This window comes from Onychostruthus taczanowskii, unplaced genomic scaffold, assembly GCF_017590055.1.
Source record: "Onychostruthus taczanowskii isolate IOZ18803 unplaced genomic scaffold, ASM1759005v1 scaffold18, whole genome shotgun sequence".
NCBI classification, from domain to species: domain Eukaryota; kingdom Metazoa; phylum Chordata; class Aves; order Passeriformes; family Passeridae; genus Onychostruthus; species Onychostruthus taczanowskii.
This window is the reverse complement of record NW_024499017.1, coordinates 6,203,752-6,223,152: the sequence shown is the minus strand read 5'-3', so window position 1 is coordinate 6,223,152 and position 19,401 is coordinate 6,203,752. Positions and strand designations below refer to the sequence as shown.

At 41.3% G+C, this 19,401-nt stretch overlaps 1 protein-coding gene across 4 annotated transcripts in view; it reads right to left on the bottom strand.

The window, feature by feature from the left end:
• The window catches only part of NUP93 (nucleoporin 93), a 75,086-nt gene that overhangs the window by 4,179 nt on the left and 51,506 nt on the right, over nt 1–19,401 (bottom strand). For 3 of the 4 annotated variants that reach the window (XM_041400595.1, XM_041400596.1, XM_041400597.1), the window contains exons 6-21: nt 15,784–15,858; nt 13,568–13,657; nt 12,077–12,216; nt 10,379–10,511; nt 9,262–9,419; nt 8,632–8,797; nt 7,772–7,865; nt 6,492–6,683; nt 6,138–6,264; nt 5,953–6,025; nt 5,590–5,634; nt 4,708–4,824; nt 3,974–4,092; nt 1,991–2,108; nt 1,535–1,618; nt 721–849 (exon numbers count right to left, since the gene is read on the bottom strand). In XM_041400595.1, the coding sequence (XP_041256529.1) occupies nt 721–849; nt 1,535–1,618; nt 1,991–2,108; nt 3,974–4,092; nt 4,708–4,824; nt 5,590–5,634; nt 5,953–6,025; nt 6,138–6,264; nt 6,492–6,683; nt 7,772–7,865; nt 8,632–8,797; nt 9,262–9,419; nt 10,379–10,511; nt 12,077–12,216; nt 13,568–13,657; nt 15,784–15,858 (1,860 nt within the window). Of the gene's footprint in view, nt 1–720; nt 850–1,534; nt 1,619–1,990; nt 2,109–3,962; nt 4,093–4,707; nt 4,825–5,589; nt 5,635–5,952; nt 6,026–6,137; nt 6,265–6,491; nt 6,684–7,771; nt 7,866–8,631; nt 8,798–9,261; nt 9,420–10,378; nt 10,512–12,076; nt 12,217–13,567; nt 13,658–15,783; nt 15,859–19,401 lie in introns of those variants that run through there. The other variant, XM_041400599.1, reaches the window with a different exon arrangement.

Genomic DNA, 19,401 nt, shown 5'->3' with positions numbered 1-19,401 from the left:
TCAAACCACTGTGGTCATGCATTTCAACAGCAGCCAGGCCAAGCACTGCTGCAAGCTGCATCAGCAGCCAGAGTGCTGCAAGCTGCCCACTCCCTGCAGGGGCAGCAGAACAATGCTGGTGTTCACCAAGGGGATGTGCTCCAGCACCCTGGTGTTTCACCCAAGAACACCTGGAAAATGTTGGCCTGCATCACTACAGAAGCAAGCTGAGGGAAAAGTCAAGGAAGGCCCTTCTAGCAGAAATGGGCACTTACTCAAATGAAAGAAGTGGCACTCATGTGCTTAAAAAGCAACAGCTCAGTTGTCAAGGCAGCAACATCAACCATCCTAGAGACACTGCACAGTTGCCATTTGCTTTACTATCTAAGATTCCACTAAGAAGCAAAGTGGACACTTGTTTTCTCTTACTAGGAGATGAATATAGATGTAATATCTCCATTAGCTCAATGTTATTTAAAGCAATATCACAGACTCAAGAATGGCTTAGGCTGAAAGGGACCTTAGAGTCTTCCAGTTCCAACCTTTCTTTAGGCAAAGCTGAAGGCATCAGAGACCAGCCTTGAGACTAAGTAACTGGACAAGCTCAGTAAAACAAGACTGTAAGTAACTGAGCAAGCCAAATTCAAGCCCATTAGAGATTCCCAGTTACTTGAAGCCCAATCTCTTGAAACCAGCAGAATAGGATATAGGAAAACTGGTCAGTGAGAATGATATTCTTACCGAATCTCTGTCTTCCATAACCCGCTGGGGTCTGGCAGGAGTGGTTGGGCTTGAGCCTTTCATCCTCTTATACTTGGTGAATAAAATATTCATGGTTGCAAGCAGAACCTCAGATAAATTGTGTTTGATCTACACAAAAAAAGGAGAAAAAAACATTGCAGCAAAAGCAGGTTGACAGAACCATGAGCCTTACTATACAGATTCCTGTAATAGCCATAGGTGTAATGTATGACTGCACCCTCCAGCAGAAACACTAACCAGAGATTTGAGACAGACATGCCCAGTGGCTGCACCTTCATGTTTGATAGCAGCAGGTCAGATAAAACCCAAATACACACAACCACTGCCTAAAAAAGAAGTGTCACCCTCTAGTTAAAAGAGTTAAAGAGCAGTAACAGCTTTCCATTATGCTTCATTTGCTAATAGACAAATGCATTAATTCCTGTAATTTAGAAGGAGGGAAACAAACACCCTACAAATGCTTAGTGACCATTAAGAGCACAGAAGAACTAAGTCACCAGCAAGTTAAAAGTTTTCAATATTCTGAATTCTTGAAACACAGCAAGTTCAGGGAGACTCACATCTGCAGATACCTTCTTCAAAATGGAGACAGGATTTCTGGGCAGGGAATTCTAGTGCTCAAATGAGCAGCATTAAAAAGAAAAAGTTGCAAGCCAAGAGTATACTTGTACGAAATCAAATTAATCTCATCCTTTTTTTCCGCTAAAGAATAAGAATGATGAGATGACAAGGTTTTAAGATCCTTTTAACAAAGCAAAAGGCTTTAGGAAGCTAAACCCAAGACATGACTTACTTCATCGCTGAAATTCCGGAAGGCAGCGACTCTCTCCTTGACGCAGTCTTGGCTAAGAGGTACAAGCTTCAGGCGTTCAATAATCTTCAAAAAGAAAAGCAGGAATCAGGACAGATAATCAGCATTCTATGTACCATGTATTAATCAAGTTTGTTTTTGAAGTGTTAATGAAATGATCTGTTTCCATTCAAAAGAAATAATTTCATTGTCAGTTACTGGTTTATCTCCTCACTTTGTTGAGCAACAGGAATATTTTGTTCGATGTCTACAAAATAGCTCCAGGAAGATCATCCTGTTTATCGAGCAACAGGGAAGAAACACCTTTTAAAATTCCTGTAACATTGTAGTCCCTTCTAACTCATTAAATAAATTTTTTAAAGTGATGTTATTTGAGACATTCTGGGCTTTCAAGGGCATTAGGAAGGCTACACTTCAAACAGAACTCTTAAAACTTACATCAAAGGCCCTGTCAACGTGACCAGCGTGATATTCATCAAAAAATGTGATTAAGTCTAGCAGAAGGTAGAACGTGGAGTCAATGGATTTCTTTGCACTTATCCCCTGCGCTTTGTACCTGAAAGAAATTGTGTTACAATTTTATTGTGCAAAATGGCAACCGTTTATAACTGTGCCCTTGCAATTCTTGGAAGTGGAGACATCAAACTCAAGGACAGAGGGCATTTAAGAAAGGACAGCTTTCATTTCCCTTAACCGGGAGGCAGAATTTTCACAGGTTGTGGCTTTTTAAAAACACTGTTAATCACATCCAGTTTAGCAAATCCAGCATTTGTTTCCTTTAAAATGTTTACATTTCCCGCATTCATGGGGAAACTGTGCCAGGCAGCAGAGACCCGCAAGGCAAGCTCTGTACCAGCATGTTTAACACGCTGTTTTACAGCAGACAATCCTCCAGCACAACTGCCTGCTTCAGGCAAGAAGTCAAGCCTTGAAAGATGGATTAAGAGTTCCTGCATGCTCTCAGGAGCTACACTGGCTATGGGATGAACTGGAGGGTTGCCTGCTCTCACTCCTAACTGCATGGGGGCACAAAGAAGCTGTTTTGCCTTTTTCTTGGGTGTCTCCTCTGCTCCAAAAGCATCACAAGAACACACAGGAGGAATGCTGCATCCCTACAGCACTGTCATCAGGACAGTACCATGGAAAAGCCCTGTCTTACATTTAACTGGCAAGAAGATGTGCTCGTCAGAACCGCTCTGGCTTTGCAGTCACCCAGGTTTGCAGCTGTGAAGTGGCAACTATTGCACAGCAGTATTTAATGCTTTCAGACAGATCAAAGCATGTAGCAAACCAAAAAAAGCCCATTACAGCCTTTGCTGAAGCTTTAACTCAAGCCATAGATTTAATTCCCTTTAATGTCTGCCACCAAATCAGTCTCTCACCAAGTCAATACAGCACCAATTTCCACTCGATCCCAGCCTGCCCAAATGAAGGAAAGGCTGACTAGAAGGAGTGACTGGCAAATGCCACTCGTCAAAAGAAGAAAAGCGAAGGCCTCTGATGGAAATCAATACACTCCGTATTTGTCTTCCCAATTTCAAAGTGCCAGCACGTGGGCTTGGTTTATTTTTATTATCTCTGCAGCTCAATGGTTGATAAAAACCAGTAAGGCATTTCTCATAGGAATCCACATTTTGCTCCAGTAAAATACAGGAATTATCCCTGGCAGTGACCGTGACAAGATGCACCAAAACGTGACGATTTTAAAAAATCACTGACATATTTTGCAACTACAGCTTTTCAGAATCAGGTTATTCCTAACTTCTAGTTGCTAATGAATCCTGAGCACTGATTTCTCTCAAGGACATACCCTAATTAGTATACAGACATGGTAAGGGACATTCCTTTCAGTTGCTTCCTTTCTTTCTGGACACCACACAGTACTTGGCATTAATATAACAGGTTGTGGAAATGAGGTCCACTGCAACAGCTCATCTTAAATACTCCCTTGTCAGCTTTCATTAAAGCAACAGTTTTCAGACAGCTACTGAGTGATTGTTACAACTCAGAATTACTGGGTTTGTAGCTCTCTCTTAATACTATTTCAAACAAGTGACTTGCATGCAACAACTCAGCAACTGTTACAATATTTTGCTTTAAAAATAATATAAAACATACAATTCACGTATTTACTGCTCCTTAACGGACTCCATCTCCAGATGGAAATCCTGATTCACCTACAGATAAAACTTCTTGTCAAATTTACCTGACCTGCCCCTGAAGATTTCTGGTTTCAGTACTGCAAGCCATCATGAGCAGGACAGGGTAAATTTTGACCTGTTGTTTGTCTTTCTAAATTTGCTGCTGGGGATGCCACAGTCCAGCCTGCAGAATCAACATCAGGAACTAACACCCACAGCTCTGACAGTCCCAGGTCATGCTGAGGTGAATCACCCAGTCCTGCCCTTACCTGAGTCTTACCTCTCAGCAATGGAATGGGCCATGTTCTTCAAACGCTCCTTGTTTGACTGGGGAGTGCTGATCTGGGGAACAACTGGACTAAGGAGCTTGTTCAACAGTTCTAAAACTTTGTCAGGGTTCTGTTGGCATTAAAGTTACACAAACAAAAGGAGCATGATGAAACATGGTGTCTTAATCTCACTGAAAAACAGTAAAGTCTCATGCAGTGGTGGCTACTGCAAGCCCAGAGCCACTTCCCTCCCATAAAGAGTCAAGAACTTATGAGCTACAAGCAACATAATGCTGCTGGGTCACAAGAAAAAGTGTTTCTCCCTAGTTTTTCTCTAAAACAGTGGTTATGGTTGTATCCACCTCTATTTCCAAAGGAAACAAGGGTACCCGGTATAAAGACCAACTATTTCAGACTTCAGTTCAACATCTGTGAAATTGGGAGAGTACACTCCAGGTAAATAACTGCACTAGACCAAATTAAATCATGCATGGGGCACTCTCTTCAAAAGAGCACATTGATCAGGACCACAATGTCCTAAATCAGAATCCCTGGAGTGCAATCCATCTGGATGTGCTAACTAAAACATCTCTTCATGCAGCTCTGCTCTCCAGCAGCAGAAATAAGTTGCTTGAACAAGGGCAATTCAACCTCTGAGATGAAATTTAACCTCCTAATCACAGGCAGAATGTTTGGAAGGAAAAAAGGTGAACCAAGTATTTAAGGCAGCACACAAGACACATACCTTTGCAAGGTCATAGAGTTTTGCAGCTTCTTCAAACAATCCTTTATTTTCTGCTGCAGAAGCCACTTTGTTAATAATGGATTTTGTGTCACTTGTAAACTTGTCTATCACTCCAGGCTAAAGAGGTGAGACAAAAATGAAAAAGAAAAGTGGAATCAGAATGCTCAGACACTCCAGAATATTCTGCCAAGGCAGTGAATATTTCACATGTTGGCTTATGATTGGAATAGCCTGTACATTTCCATGGGAATGTGCAAAAGTGAGACATTAAAAATAGAATGAGCCCTAGAAGGACTCTCTCCTAAATGGAGTCAGCACTGAGACATCCTTGGTTTTTAATTCATTCAAAATGACCCAGATAAAATAACTCAAGAGTTTGAGCTGTTGGCACAGAAGAAAACACAAAAGACTTCAGCAGATAGCATTCCAAGGGCTTCAGGGATGCAGTTTGTTTATACTGGCATGACAGGTTGCCAGTGAAATCTCACACAGATAAATGAATGGGCAACAAGAATTTTAAAACAAATAATAAACATATAGAATAAAAGAGATGAAAGAGTCAAGAATATCTGGAAATTACTGCAGTTGAGGATGCAAAAATGATACTATATAATCTAGAAGAATTTATTTTAAACCTAAAATTGTTGGTTCACACCAAAGAAAGTGCAAAACAACAACTGCCCTGCAGTTCCTGACCTGCCTTTTGTTAGGGCAGGTCACAGATTATTCTGTAAAAGGATCTCAAACTGGGAGAACTTGAATGTATTCAAACAGTAATAATTTAGCTAGTGAAAAACAGAGAGAAGCAAAACAGCCTCATAACTACTATGGAAATCATACATAGGTTGTACTTTTAATACAAAATAGAAATTGTGAACTCACCTTCCTACTACCATCCTTTTCCAGCTTTCCAAGAATCATATCAAACTATATCCACATAGATGTAAAGTAACAAAAAAAGGAAACAAAAATAGAGATATTAATTGCACATATTTCATATTTATTAAGTACAAAGACACAGTTGTGGAATGAAAAACAGTGACCAATATAAAAAGTATTTGTAACTAAGTAATAGGCAAAAAGATATGATTAAATGTCTCAAAGGCCATTGCAAGATCTTCTCTCATCTGGGTCTGCATCAGACAGAAAGAGTAAGCAACTCTAAAACTGTCCTGACTAATAAAGATTTTAAAGAAGAAATGAATTTCAGTTTAACTGAGGAAGGCAAAACATGGCCAAACGCACCTCTCTGCTCTCAATGACTATTTCACTAACGCAACGCAAGAACATATTCTCTCCTTGGCTGTCCTTCTCGTTCCTGTAAAATAAAGAGAGGGAGAAAGGTACTCCTGTTTCTGACAACTTTCCAGATAAGAATAATGCAGCAGTAATAACGAGGAGAATATCTGAAGATATAGATTAGCTCCTACCTGAGAAAATAAAAGTACTGCAGAGCTTCCCTTGGATCTGTGGATTCAAACTTACGGGTGTAAAGCATCAAAAGCCGCACAAAATTTAAACGTCTGACACCAGGAGGGTCACCAGCTTCATGGCTTACTGCAATGTCAGAAACAGCACTGTCAGAGAATCTAATGCCAGGAAAATGCTGATCTTCATCTCAAATTAGTCAGAACCATGATCCAGAGCTCTAATACAACTAAAACAATTAACTTTTATGAAATTGTTCTGATAAATCTTCAATTAATCACATAGACCTGCAATTTCTAGAGGGTACTCTGAGGGCTAAGAAAATACTCTCTTACTGTAAAGTAAATAGGACTTACATAGCTGTGCACTCTGGCCAGATGCTTTCAGGAGCAATTTTAACTCAAACAGAACCAAAGCAACATGAACAGCGTGACAGCGCAAGCGCTCTGTCCGGAAAAGAAAAGCAATCGCAGCTTCAAACTGTGCTGTCAAGAACAGCACTTGGAAGTAGAGGAACGGTGGCTGGTTCACTGCAAAATGTGATTCACCTGAAAAAAAACCACAACACGTAGCATTTTCACATCATTTTCATGATTTTGCAATCAGAGATGACTGACAGTGGATGCTTCCTGCCACAGTGCATCATTACTGTCTATTAGGTGCCAGCCAAAACAAACACAGTACACAAAACTGAATTCCTAACCACACATCAGTGGCTCACCTACAACTGTGCCACTGCAGATTTATCATGAAGACATATTTAGCATAAAGACTTATTCAGAAAGCGAAACAGAATAAACAGTTACTCAGAAAAGTTCCTTTGTTCTTTTCAGACAACAAACCATCAACTCTGATCAACTGTGACAGATTCTCTAAATACCACAACTTTTTGTCTGCTTTTATACTTATGCCAAGTGGTACAAATAATGTTAAGAACCTGGATTTTCCTACTCAGTGACACCAAGAGCAGCTTATTATATTTCTTTTCCACACATTTTATCTCACACACATTATCTGAGTGTGAGTGATACTACAAACTAGAAAGCTGTAGAGAATCAAATTTGGTATGTTTTGGACAGTTCCAAGTGATTTAATTTTGATGGACTGGAAGACAATTACAGGAAAATGTATTCTGTGGCTGTTCTTAAAACCTTCTGAAATGGAAGTAACTGTAACTTGGGTCTCCAGAAATTTGCTTGAAATACTAATTTAAGGGAAAAGATAAACACCAGATGCATAAAGAGGAAAAGCTTGGAAATACATGCCTACATTAGGTAGTGACTGTTTTTCTGTTCTGTATTTCCAAAGCTGGAAGTTCTACTAAAGGACTTTTGCATATTTATAGTGAGAGGAAGCAACCCACAATTAATGGATAAAGGACAAACAGCAGCAGTGTTGCTCACAGGTGAATATTAACTCCTCTCTGGATTGCTGGGAAAACATGGGACTCATTCATCATGTTACTGAAATCTGCCACGACTCCAGGGAAGCAGGCTGTCCATGGAGAGAAGATGCCTGTCACTAGTGGAGAGCTGCAGGGTTTTTGTGCAGTCTGGGGTTTGTGTAATAACAGCTGGAAAGTGTCCTCAGCAGAAAAGCAGAGCCCCAAGTGAGAGATCACTCTGTGGTTTCTCACCATAGTCCTCCAGCAGCTGCTTCTGGAACTGGGATAAGGTTAGCCGGTCCTGTGGAGAGCTCGCGCCACCCTCATCAAAACACACTTGGTTCAGCTAAAAAGCACATCCAAAAGAGAGAAGCACAGGTATTTCTCTTTGCACAAGCAATGCACTTATAAGATATTCACTCCATCTGAGTCCCTCCTAGGATTTGACCAACTGACTAGAAACTGCATCTAGTCACAACATCAGCTCCATCCACTGCGGGGAAGCAAAGATCTCTAATGCAGCAACAGCTGAAATCCATGCAGATATAACCCCAGGGCTCTGTATCCATCCATGCCAGCAGACTCTGACTGGGACTCTGAACACTCTCAAACAGCATTTTTTTTGCCACAAATACATAATTCTACCACCCTTTTTCTGATAAAGAGGAAAAACAGGTACCAACCAGTATCTACCATGCCCTTGCCAAAACTGTAAGGACTTCAGAGACATTGACAGCATTGTCTCTGGTCAGTTCACACTGACATTTCAGACATCCACCCAGGAAGGAGAATTCAAAGAGTCCTCACTGTAGCAAGCTAATGCTGTTTGTAAAAACAGGTGACAAAGATCAGTGTCAAATGAAGAACATGACACTTCCAAAGACAACTGTACCCAAACTAACACCTGATAGCACAGAGGGTAACAGAGCAGCCCTGGGATTCAGGTTTTCAGCCCTGAACTATTTCAAGGTCAGGTCACGTGCACTACATTGATGCAAAACACCAGGTCTAGAAGTAGGAAGGGTAGCAGAGCAGTGGAGAAATGTGGTACCATTTAGACCTGTTCTTACAAAAAGAAAAACCTAATGCCACAAGCCCAGCACCAGACTTACTTTTAGCCAAAGATAATCTTCTGTTTTATCAGCAACTTCACTCTGGTTGTCTGTAATGTCACAACGGCCAATAATACAATAAACAGCCCTTTTGTAGGGGTCAGTGTTATTCCTCAGAGCCCGTCTGTAATGAAGACGCAGTTTATTTTCTGTGGCAGGAGACAGCCTAAGGAAAAGAAAAGATTGAAGGAAAAGACATGAAACCCATTTTCCCTGTATGAGGAAACCTGGATACAAATCAATGTAAATAGGTGTATATCTACAGCAAAGGATAATGACAGTAAGCACTGGCCAATATTTCTTGCACTTTCAGTTCATATCTGTAGATAAAAAATTTGCATATATGAATTTAAACACATAATTAAAGTTATGGAGGATCATTTTCAAATGCTCACTGCAGGGAAAGAATCCACATACAACAGTCTCTTTGGGGGTACAATAATACTGTGGCAGATGAGTTATTTTTGTCTGACTCTGTTATTGCATCATATCAGAAAAAGAGAGCTCACAACATCTTTGTAAGTCTTTGTGTTAGCAACTAACAAGTGAGCAACTACCAAACCACTGATAATTTCACTACTCCACAGCAATTCCCACCCCTCAGAAGGATCCTTCCTAGTTCCCAATTACCTTCTGTCTTTACTGTGCATGTACTCCTGGAACCAGGTTTTGAACTCTCCCAGCTGGTGCTGCGCCCGTTTCACCACGTGCATGGCTGCAGTCAGATCCCCGCAGCGCATGCAGTAGTAAATCAGTGCCCACACAGGATGGCCCTCCACCTCACCGTCCTGAAAAGAAAGTAGGACATACTTAATTTTTTCTTAAAAGCAACATATTTGCTTTGCTTCATTCATTATTTCTGCCCTTATACCCTCACTCATATTGATAAAAAATTCTGTTATAGAAGCCAGAGGTCATAAGGGTTAAATCCTGGCAAAGCTCTGAACACTTCAGCAGTGAAAGGTGTGATTCTCTTCTGATTGCCGAGATTTCAATTCTGAGGGAGGTTCTGAGAATCCCAGAATTAGCATATGATATCCTCCCCACATAGGAGATTGATCTGGATTAGGCCACCGAGGTATTGAAAACATTTTCACCGAAACAGAAAAATATCAAACTAATCACTGATCTCAGCAGGTAAGGAGAGAGAGCTAGACTTAGCTGTGTGTGCTCCAATGTTCTAATTTATTATTTCTTCATTTAGCTTTTATACCTAATTTTTCAATCCAGAGTGCCTGTCTGGTTATTTTGTAGATGCACAGCTATGCACTTTTTACTACATGCAGGTAAGAAGCGTTTTATTTAGATTCCTAAATAAAAGGCCCAGGCTACAATTCAGATGAATTCATTACACATTTGGTGATGGCTTCACCATCTTACAATAAACGTAAAAAAAGAGAAAAAGCAAAACAGGCAGATTAAGTTACTGCTTTTTTGAACCATCATAATGAATTTTAGTTCTTGCTTGTTGATTTCTAAGATGACGACCAGAAGACACCGTAATTTCTAGAATTAGAACTCAAGCTACTGAGCACCCACCATGCTTTGGGACTAGGTCTGAACTTGAGAGTGATTTTGTCTGCCACCTCCCATTTTCCTAGTGAAAAATTCTAGAGGAGTAAGAGCCTGCTGCCCTAAAAGCAGCTTAAACAACAGAAAAGCCACTGGAGGCTGCTCTGGCTCCTGCTCTGCACTGGTGAACAGGTTTGTGTTATTTTGGCTCAGTGGCTGACAGTGCTGCCCATACCTGCAGACCAGGGACAGACGCCGGCAGTTTGATGTTCAGGAAGCTGCGGACCAGCTGGTAGGTGCCTGGGACTCCACCCAGCTGAGCCTGGTGCAAGTTTCCAAAGACTGTCACAAAAGTGTAATTTTTGTAACTGAAAGCAAAACAAACATGAGCAGACTGAGACACAAACATCCACTGCCTTTCAGATCTGACAGAACTCACAATTTACAGCAAACTAATTCGATGTTCAAACATTATTATTACAACAAAATGAGGCACAAATCTCTGTCAATTTAGGAAGATCCTTGTATTTAGCAGTCTCAGAAGACACCAGGTTTGGAGTCTGTAATGGACTGCTCCAAGTTCAACTCTCAGTTATGAAGCTCTTCTTATTAGATTCTTGTAGTACAAATTTAAGCTCAAATATATTAACTGGCAAAAAACCTTTCCACCCTAATACTTTAACTCTCAATCCTATCATGAAAGAACAGTTAAACACCACAGATGTGTTTGCCTCTCCTCCCTGCCCTATGGAAAAATATCAGCATTAGGGCTATGGACTAACCAGAAGAAAATCCCAGAGAAAAAAGGAATTTAGAGAGGCCTAATCTCCACAGTTGGGAGCACTGGGAAAGCACTACATATAACTAACTCCTAACTTCAGCTAGCAGTTAATGGCACTGTGAACATTTAGCAAGTTGGATATGTGGCAAATCAGGTTAAGAGTCACTGGCTCATTGCACTCTGCTGAGACTGAGGAACTGGGAACAGAAGATCCTTCCGTTGTGTCAGCTCCTCTGCGCACAGGCAGCAGCTGCCACCACTCCTGGGTGACACTGAGTGCTGATAGGGTGTGACAACCAACTGCCAGGGCCAAGAAGAGGCTGTGCCAGGAGGTGAAAGCATCTCTTCCCACAGTGCTGTGTCAGAGCACAGTGCTTTCCATGCTCTGATGCAATTTGTGTCCCTAACAAATGCCCACGTACCACCCTGCAGTTACTGGGTGCAAGGGCTGGAAGAGCCTGCTGGCATCACATTGCAGATACTGGAAAAGAGACACTGCAATATCCATCCACATGTGCAGTGAATGGGCATTTGGCTTTGGGCAGCTTCACACCCTGCAGTTCTCTGAGAACTCTATTGGTCAAGGAGCTTAGGCCCCCATGGTACTTGCTAATACACACAACAAACCCCTTTCTACCATCTGAAAATCACAGCTACATGTCTCAACTTCAGCTTCTTCACATTTTCCAAAAACTTTTCAGTGTAGAAATGGCATGATCAGAATTTGACTCATTGCACCAGGTTTGTTCCCATGCTGTCCTCATGGGTTGCTGACAGCAATCAGCAATCAGAAAGGGAGCTTATAGAAAAGCGGATGTTCTTTTGCAGAAGAGAAACAGATCACTTTCCTCAAGTGAAAAACCTTCACATATCACCACACATATAGAATATTTATAAGCAACATAGAAGAAAGAATAAAATTCTTTGCATCTTTTAAACAACCTCCCCATGGATTCAAGGCCTTTTAAACTAGAACACTGTTAAACTAGAACAGTTTTTCATTTAAGTGGCTGCTCTAAGCCCCGCTCAATAAGACAGGCAAGAGACACGTCTGTGAGCAGCACAAGGTAGCTGACTCTAAGTGCACTACAAAGTGATTCTGGCTTGTGATTAGGGAGCTCTCTCAATGTGTACTCAGAGCACCCATCCCACCTTTCCTCCAGGTAGTGCAGCGCGTGCCTCACGAACTCCATGCGCACCTCCATGTTGGTCCTGACTTTCAGGGCATCGCTGGCAGGAACCAGGGTGACGTCGGTCATTTGTTTCACCATGGCCCACATCTCAGAGATGTTCTGTAAAAAGTCATTCCATGCCTCAGCAATTAATACAGAGATGAACAAACAACACTGTTCTGAGCTGCATTCTGTTTTGATGCTCAAGAAAAGCATAAGAACACAAGAGAAATTCATGTCAGTTTAGATTTGTAATGGAGATACTGGACACAGTCACGAAGGGTAAGCTGCTTCTGTCCCACAGATTTCAAGTTTCACAGGCCTTTTTTGCACAATTCTTGTGCAAGAAGATGGCTGTAAATGTTGTACCTGCAATTGTCCCCCAAAATTGACAACTATTTCCAAAACTAGGCTGGATACTTGGTACTCAGTTTCTTGCTCATTTCTAGTTCACACTTCCCACTCAATATATACCACAGCACCATCAGCTTTCCATGTAAGCACTGGCTCTGGCTGCTGTTGGAAAGCTGTGTGATCCGGTGTGATAAGAAGCACTAAAAGGACACTGATCACTTGGACAAAGGCTCAGTTACATAAAAAGGTTGAAAACCATCCAGATCTGCTTATTCACAAGGACAAGATCCTATCAGTGTTTACAGGACTAGGGCATCCCTGCTGAAATGGCAAAATACTGAGAACTAACAGCACTGTTCACTTGGGCAAGGGCAGCTCTTTGATCTTGGTGCTTCAAAGCAGCAAGAACACTGAAACTCCCTGTGCTGTCCCTTACAAAACAAGCAGAGCTGTTCAGAGTGAAGGTGCACATCTGTAATTCAGATCAAATTGAAGGGTTTGCTCCTCAGCCTCTGAGCAGCTTTTTGCTCTCTCCATCTGCACAATTTTTTCATAGCTTGACCCTGCTGCAATATTCTCCTCCAGGCATTTCTCCAAGGTTTGTGCATTTGTTTTCTTTTTTAGGGTGGATCAAGGCAACACAATTAAAGGAAGAGAAAAAAAGGAAAACAGACAGATCATTGATTTAAAGTCAATTCTAGGGGTTTTATGCTTTGCTATGAGAGCCTGTTTCAGCTCAAGCAGTCTGATTGAAGACCCTTTACCCCCAACTAAATACCTTCAAACGACATTAAGAGACCACATTTTGTTAATCAAACATAACAGAATCTATTTAAAATAAAAAGCAATTTTTCCCTCAACAGCCTATCATCTATGATGGGAGACCAGGTTCACATCTTCCTCACTGTGTTAAGAAATTTTCACCATGACCAACTTCATCACAGGTCGGTCCTGCTGTACTGGAGAAAATTCCAGAATTGCCTCTGTGTTTTCTGTAGAGCCATGCCAATTTTTTTTTTTTTTTCAATATCAGTGTTTTTATCCTTGATGTCAGCAGGCTGTCAATCACAGCCTGAAAACAGCTTAAATACATCTTATGTTAACTTACTGGCAGTACCTTATCATCCAGGCCTGCAGTAGCAGCACAGAGGTCCACCAAGTTAGGCTGCAGATGTCCATTCACTATCTTCTCATTATAAATATAAATCTAAAACATAATTAAAATAAGCACGTTTAACAATGCATATTATGCTCCATCCTCAGCCACAGCAGCAAAATCTAAATCAGGCTTCAAAACCAGTATTCCCAGCAAGTCCCCCTGCTTCTCTCCCACATCAGCCACTTCCAAACCCCATGGTAGAGGAGTGGGCATCAGCACCACCCAAGCTTGCACACACCTCAGAGCCCCAGGCCTGCCCAAGGCCAGCAGCAGCCCAGCTGTTCAGGGGTTTTGCATGACAGAGCACTGAGCTGAATGCCCTGTTAGACTAACTGCAGCTAACTGCTGAAGGACAAAGATTCCAAAGTGACCTGACAAGTGGATGGCTGTGATATTCCCCTGCACAGCAGCCTCCTACCTGCTGATGTGAAAGAAACAGGATTTTGCTGGTTTGTGGCAGTATTCAGGGAAATCTGAGTCAGGGAAATGAACAGAAATCTGACCCTTCAGAGCCTGCCCTTAAATGTACACACACACCTCCCTGTTTTAACTCTTGATCTTAACTGAGCTTCATCTACTATTGTTTATTCTACTCTCAGTCCAACAACCTTCCACTATGTCCAAAAATAATAATTCTCAATACTAGAAAGGCAATGCCATTGTATGTTAACTCCATGGGCATGCAGCACTACTACAACATGACCAGGGTGCAGACAAGATGTAGAGCTCAGGACTGCAAACAGAATGCAGCATCAGTGAAATCAGGTCTGTGGATGTCACCGTGCTCCTGTGAGACAGTTTGAACTATCCACAAAGAACAATTAATCACTTCACTGTAATTAAAACACATTTCATGGCTGCTGATAAATAGAAGCAGCACGGATCTCCAGCTCTCCTGCCTGACCTCCAGGTCTCCCAGCTCCCCACTGCAGCCACAGGAGCCCCACACAGACTGCTGCCACGGGGTTATTCTTGAACTGAGCAGGCTGACACGGGGACAGCTCAGCCAGGCCAGCTCCCCTGGAGCCTTCACTGGGAGCACGCAGTGACTGCACCGAGTGTTTTGGTAGCAGAAGGCTGGCCACAAACAGCACATCTCCAGGGCACACTGCAGCAGCCTGTGCACAGCCCGTGACCCTGACGAGGGCCCACTGGCCACAGTGACTCCACAGCTACCACAGAGCCAGGACTGCTAGAGAGACTGGGCTTCCCACACCCAAAAAGCAGCACGGAGTTAACACTCAAAGCACAGAAGCACAGTTATGCTTTAAAGAAGCAATTCACTGTGGGTATATTACAGTAGATACGAACTAAATTAACAAACTATTAAGATCCACCAAATCAAATGTACAACTTTATCAGCACAACCATGAACCTTTTGCTATTAGTTTCTTCCCAGTTACCATAACTGAATGCAGATGTAGGAAAACAGATGCATAAGCTGCTCACTGCCTCAGTGCAGACTGAGCCAAAGCACACAATAACAGTAATTGTGTGCAAATTAAGCAACATCGTTTCACATATTCCATTTTGAAAAATCAAGTCCTTTTCTTTCATTTTGTTCTCAACAGTGCTGGTAAACAGATAATCTCAAATAACAACAGTAACAAATTGGTTATGTAAAGGTTTATCAGTTTTCCCTGAAAATTTTCCGAGGGAGTCTAATGCTACCAGGCATATTAATTCATAGCTGACACACTAAAGCTTCTCATAAGCAATGTCATTAAAATAGGATGTAATTCAACAAGCATCAGGATTAACACTTCAGCATACTTTTCCTACACACATACATGAGAAAAATGATCTTCCACATATGAAAATAAAGGGAATATAAAGCCTTCATTTGTAAACAATTATGCATTGACACAAATCCTAACAAAAACTGCTTTCGAAAACTTAGAAAAATTTCAGTTTGCTTTACAAGCATAAATGCTTTTTCAGTCATATATGGTGCTCAGCATCATTTTTTGACAAAAAATATCCTGTAGCAAACAGGTGAGTATGCTTCTAAAAACATCAAGATTTATGTGTTTGTCAACAGCATTTTATCTCTAGGCAGATATTTTATGTTTTACCTACCATATTTTCTTTTACACTAAACTCCAATCTTTATTTTCCCCGTCTCTCTGCATGCAGAACACAGTGTTTAATGAAGTTTTTTCACTCCCACTCACCTGACGAGCATATGCCATCTCCACACTGTCCATGGAGCTGCGGCCTGGAGGACCCACCTCCCCGACATAGCTGGGCTGCTCACGAGAAGCACACAGGAAGAGAATTACCACAATGCATTTTACCAATACATCTGCTCCTAAAGAACAGCAAAACCATGTTCCTGACAGAACTAAGAACAGGGTTTTGAACCATCTACTGAGAAAAATGCAGTCTCATTGCAATACCCCATTATCTTCCCAATATAGCTTAAACTTTCTAAAGTGACAGAAATCCTCCTTATTCAGTGCACAAACCAACCATTAGCTCTCTAGAATTAGGACATCAGTGTCTCTTGGTAGCACCTTGTAATTTTAATTCTTTGCTTTTGTTTCTTGAAAGGTTGCTTCTTGTCAACGTCTCGCTGTGAGGCATCTACTCCGAACCTCCATCACAGCAAGGATATAGAATCCAACAGATGAGCTCAAACAGATCCAGTCTGGTAGATCTGATACTCCAGTTTTGTCCCAGTACCATGATATGGACATAAAATAGGACTGCAGTATTCAATTGTGTGCTGGAAAGTGCCCCACTGCTGGTCTGCTGCAAGAGGAAGTATGCTGGCAACATCCTGACCTGAAAAAAATAGTCTTTTTACCCACAGAGACTATGCCAAGACTAAGATATTTTGAGCGTAGAGCAGGGAGAGACAGCCAATGGAATCACAGCATACAAAATTCATACTCTTATAAAACTCAGAATACGACATGCCACAATAGGTATAATGCTGCATAAAGGAATTTTAAGTGTTTACTCCAAGGCACAGGTATGTTCTCAGTACAGCCACCACTGAACATATGTGTTCAATACTTTGGAGGAAATAATACTCTGAGCAATGCTCTCTGCTATTTCTTGTTTTCTAAAAGAATATAATTCTTTATTTCAGCATCAGCATTGCAAGTCTTGAGTCTGAAAAATAAAGTACAGTCATTTTAAAGACAGATCCCTTTGAGGTAAACAGTCCTTTAATATCAGTTGCTTCAGAAGTCATGCTGGTCTGAAGATCAAAGCAAGACAAGCTCAGTTCAGAAGCATAATATTTATTATGAAGCCAACTGACATAGTTGGGGCAAGCAAAAAGGAACAGACAAGCTTTCAGCAAAGCAAGGTTTTCAAGCTTGTTACCATATAACTCAAGGCCATGGATATTCATCTAAACTGGAATCAGTAATTTTTTCCGAGAAAGGGCAGGTACATCTGCAGAGTTTAAAAATTAAGCTTTTTACCATCAAAGTCAGTTACAACTGGCTGCACATCCTCATTAGCTGTTACAGTGCACCTAAGCAACATGGTCAAACAGCTTTAGTGCTTCTTACACTGGTTACCCAGAATGTCAGTACTTTACAGCGCAGACAGGATCACCTCCAAAGACTGCTTAAGGATGTGCTCTAGTCTTGCCTGGAAGAGTTCATTTAAATGTGACCAACTTGCTGTCTGTACAAATAACATGAAGCCCAAATGCAATAGGAAAATCATTGTTTTCACTTCCAGTTTAACCAGCTTTAGAGTTCAGCTTTGCTGACACCTGTCAGACTGCAGCATGGCAGGAGCAATGTTCCTGCCATGACCTGGCTCGTGTGGATTTCAGAAAGAGATCCAGAAATGGACAGCTTTTCTCCAGATGGTGCCATCATTCGGTTTCTTGTTTCAAACGAGGATTAAATACTGGCAGAGTCTTCAAAAGAATCTCGCTATTTTTGGGAGCTGTATCCCAACTTCAAAATGAAATAACACAAACAAATGAACTTCCAGGCATGTTACTGATCAGTTTTGCACGGAACATTCTCTCAATTATTCCCAAATTGATTTTACTTTGGTATTAGTTTAACCTGGAATATCTTCTACCGTGTAAGACCTCTCTTACACTCATGAGCATGTGTCCTTACAAAGACAACTACTACTCACTCTCCCAGTCCAGGAGTTTTGATCGGTAAACTGTTCACAAGTTAAAATTTAAAAACAAAAGAAGTTACACAATTGGACTGGCCAAGAAACTCTTCTGCATTGGCAAGAAATTTATATATGAAGACAAGGGCACTGACCTCCATCAAGAAATTGTAAGAGCTTTGTGATATCTGTAGTTACAGGTTTCTGCACAGCATACAACAGTTGATTACAGAATTTAAAAAATTCAGCAGTGTTTGTTCCTAATATAATGAAATATAAATGAATGAAGGTACCAATGACACCAATGAACCTGGACAACCCTTTAAAATGGCTGAAATTAGTTCATTACTGCATTAATTTCTCACTAATAATGCTATTTAAATAATATTTAACCTGATTACAAAATCAGGCAGGTACATTTAGACCTCAGGCTCTATAAAAATGCCTTACAAGAAACCCAGAAGCAATTTCACTTTTCTTTCTGCAACTGAACTTACACTAAAAATATTCTTCACAGTCCCTCTTAGTGGGTACTGATATTCAGAAGCATCTGCATTTTTCTTTCATTGCCAAATCACCTGACACAAATTCCTTTAAACCCACCTAAAACCCGACAAATTCTTTGTTCTAAAGAACAAAGAAACTGTTAAAGCAGGTTTCCTGGGAAACAGACACCATGGCAGAAATAGCGCTTTGCAGCCTTTCCCTGCGCAGAGCCAGATAAAATGCAGAGTTATTTAAAGTAATGCTAAATTATGGACGTTGTCATTAATTACCGATGAGGTTTCATCTCCTAAAGCAAATGAAGACCAGTACATAGTGACTTAGTGTCACTTTCAGCCAGTGCCCAAGCAGCAGACACACAGGGACTGGGGCTTTGTTTTGTGAATCTGTTCCTTTTTCTGCTTTGTGGCACCAAAGAGCACCCACGTGGCTGCCACTCCAGAGACTGGTGTGTGACTGCCGGGCTCAAACCAATTCAGGTAACAACCTGAATTCAGAAGTGTGTGCCTGAAACTAAGAAATAGCTGCTCTGGGCTTGGGTTTTTCCTTTCCTTTCTCCAATTTTAGTTTAACCATTATGATTTAGGAAAAACTTCTTAACTATCAGCTGCAGCTGAGAACTGCCACAGTGAAATGACATTCTTTAAGTTCTACTGACTTGGCACTTCAGGGAGAAAAAAAATCAAGAAGTCTAGAATTTGTCCTAATTTTCTTACACTTTTCTTTCCTATGGAAAAAGAGCCATGGAAGTAAGCTTATTCCTATTTTTTCCCATCTCATGCGTGCATTCCGGCTTCACCTTTGAATTATTAAACTACAAGAAAGCACTGGCTCACTGAACTATCACATGGCTGTGCTAAAGGGAAAGTTCAAAAGGAAAACTAAAGCAGTGAGTCAGCATGGGGAAGGTCACTTCCAGGGCTCCCCCTGAATTGCAGAAATGGATTGCACAGGCAATCCTTTCCAAGAAGGGAAGGATTTTCCCCCCCTACAAACTAACGGGGAAAGTGGAGAGGGGGGAGGATACTCTTTGTTGGCAAGTCAGAACTTACCAAGTTCCAAGCAATAAAAAGATAGTGAAAGATGTGTTCAAAACAGGTCAGGTTCTGAAGCTTAACTGGAGCAGCAAAAGGAAAAGCAGAAAAGTGGGGAATGCACAAAGGACTGCAGAAGTGTAAGTGCACACACAC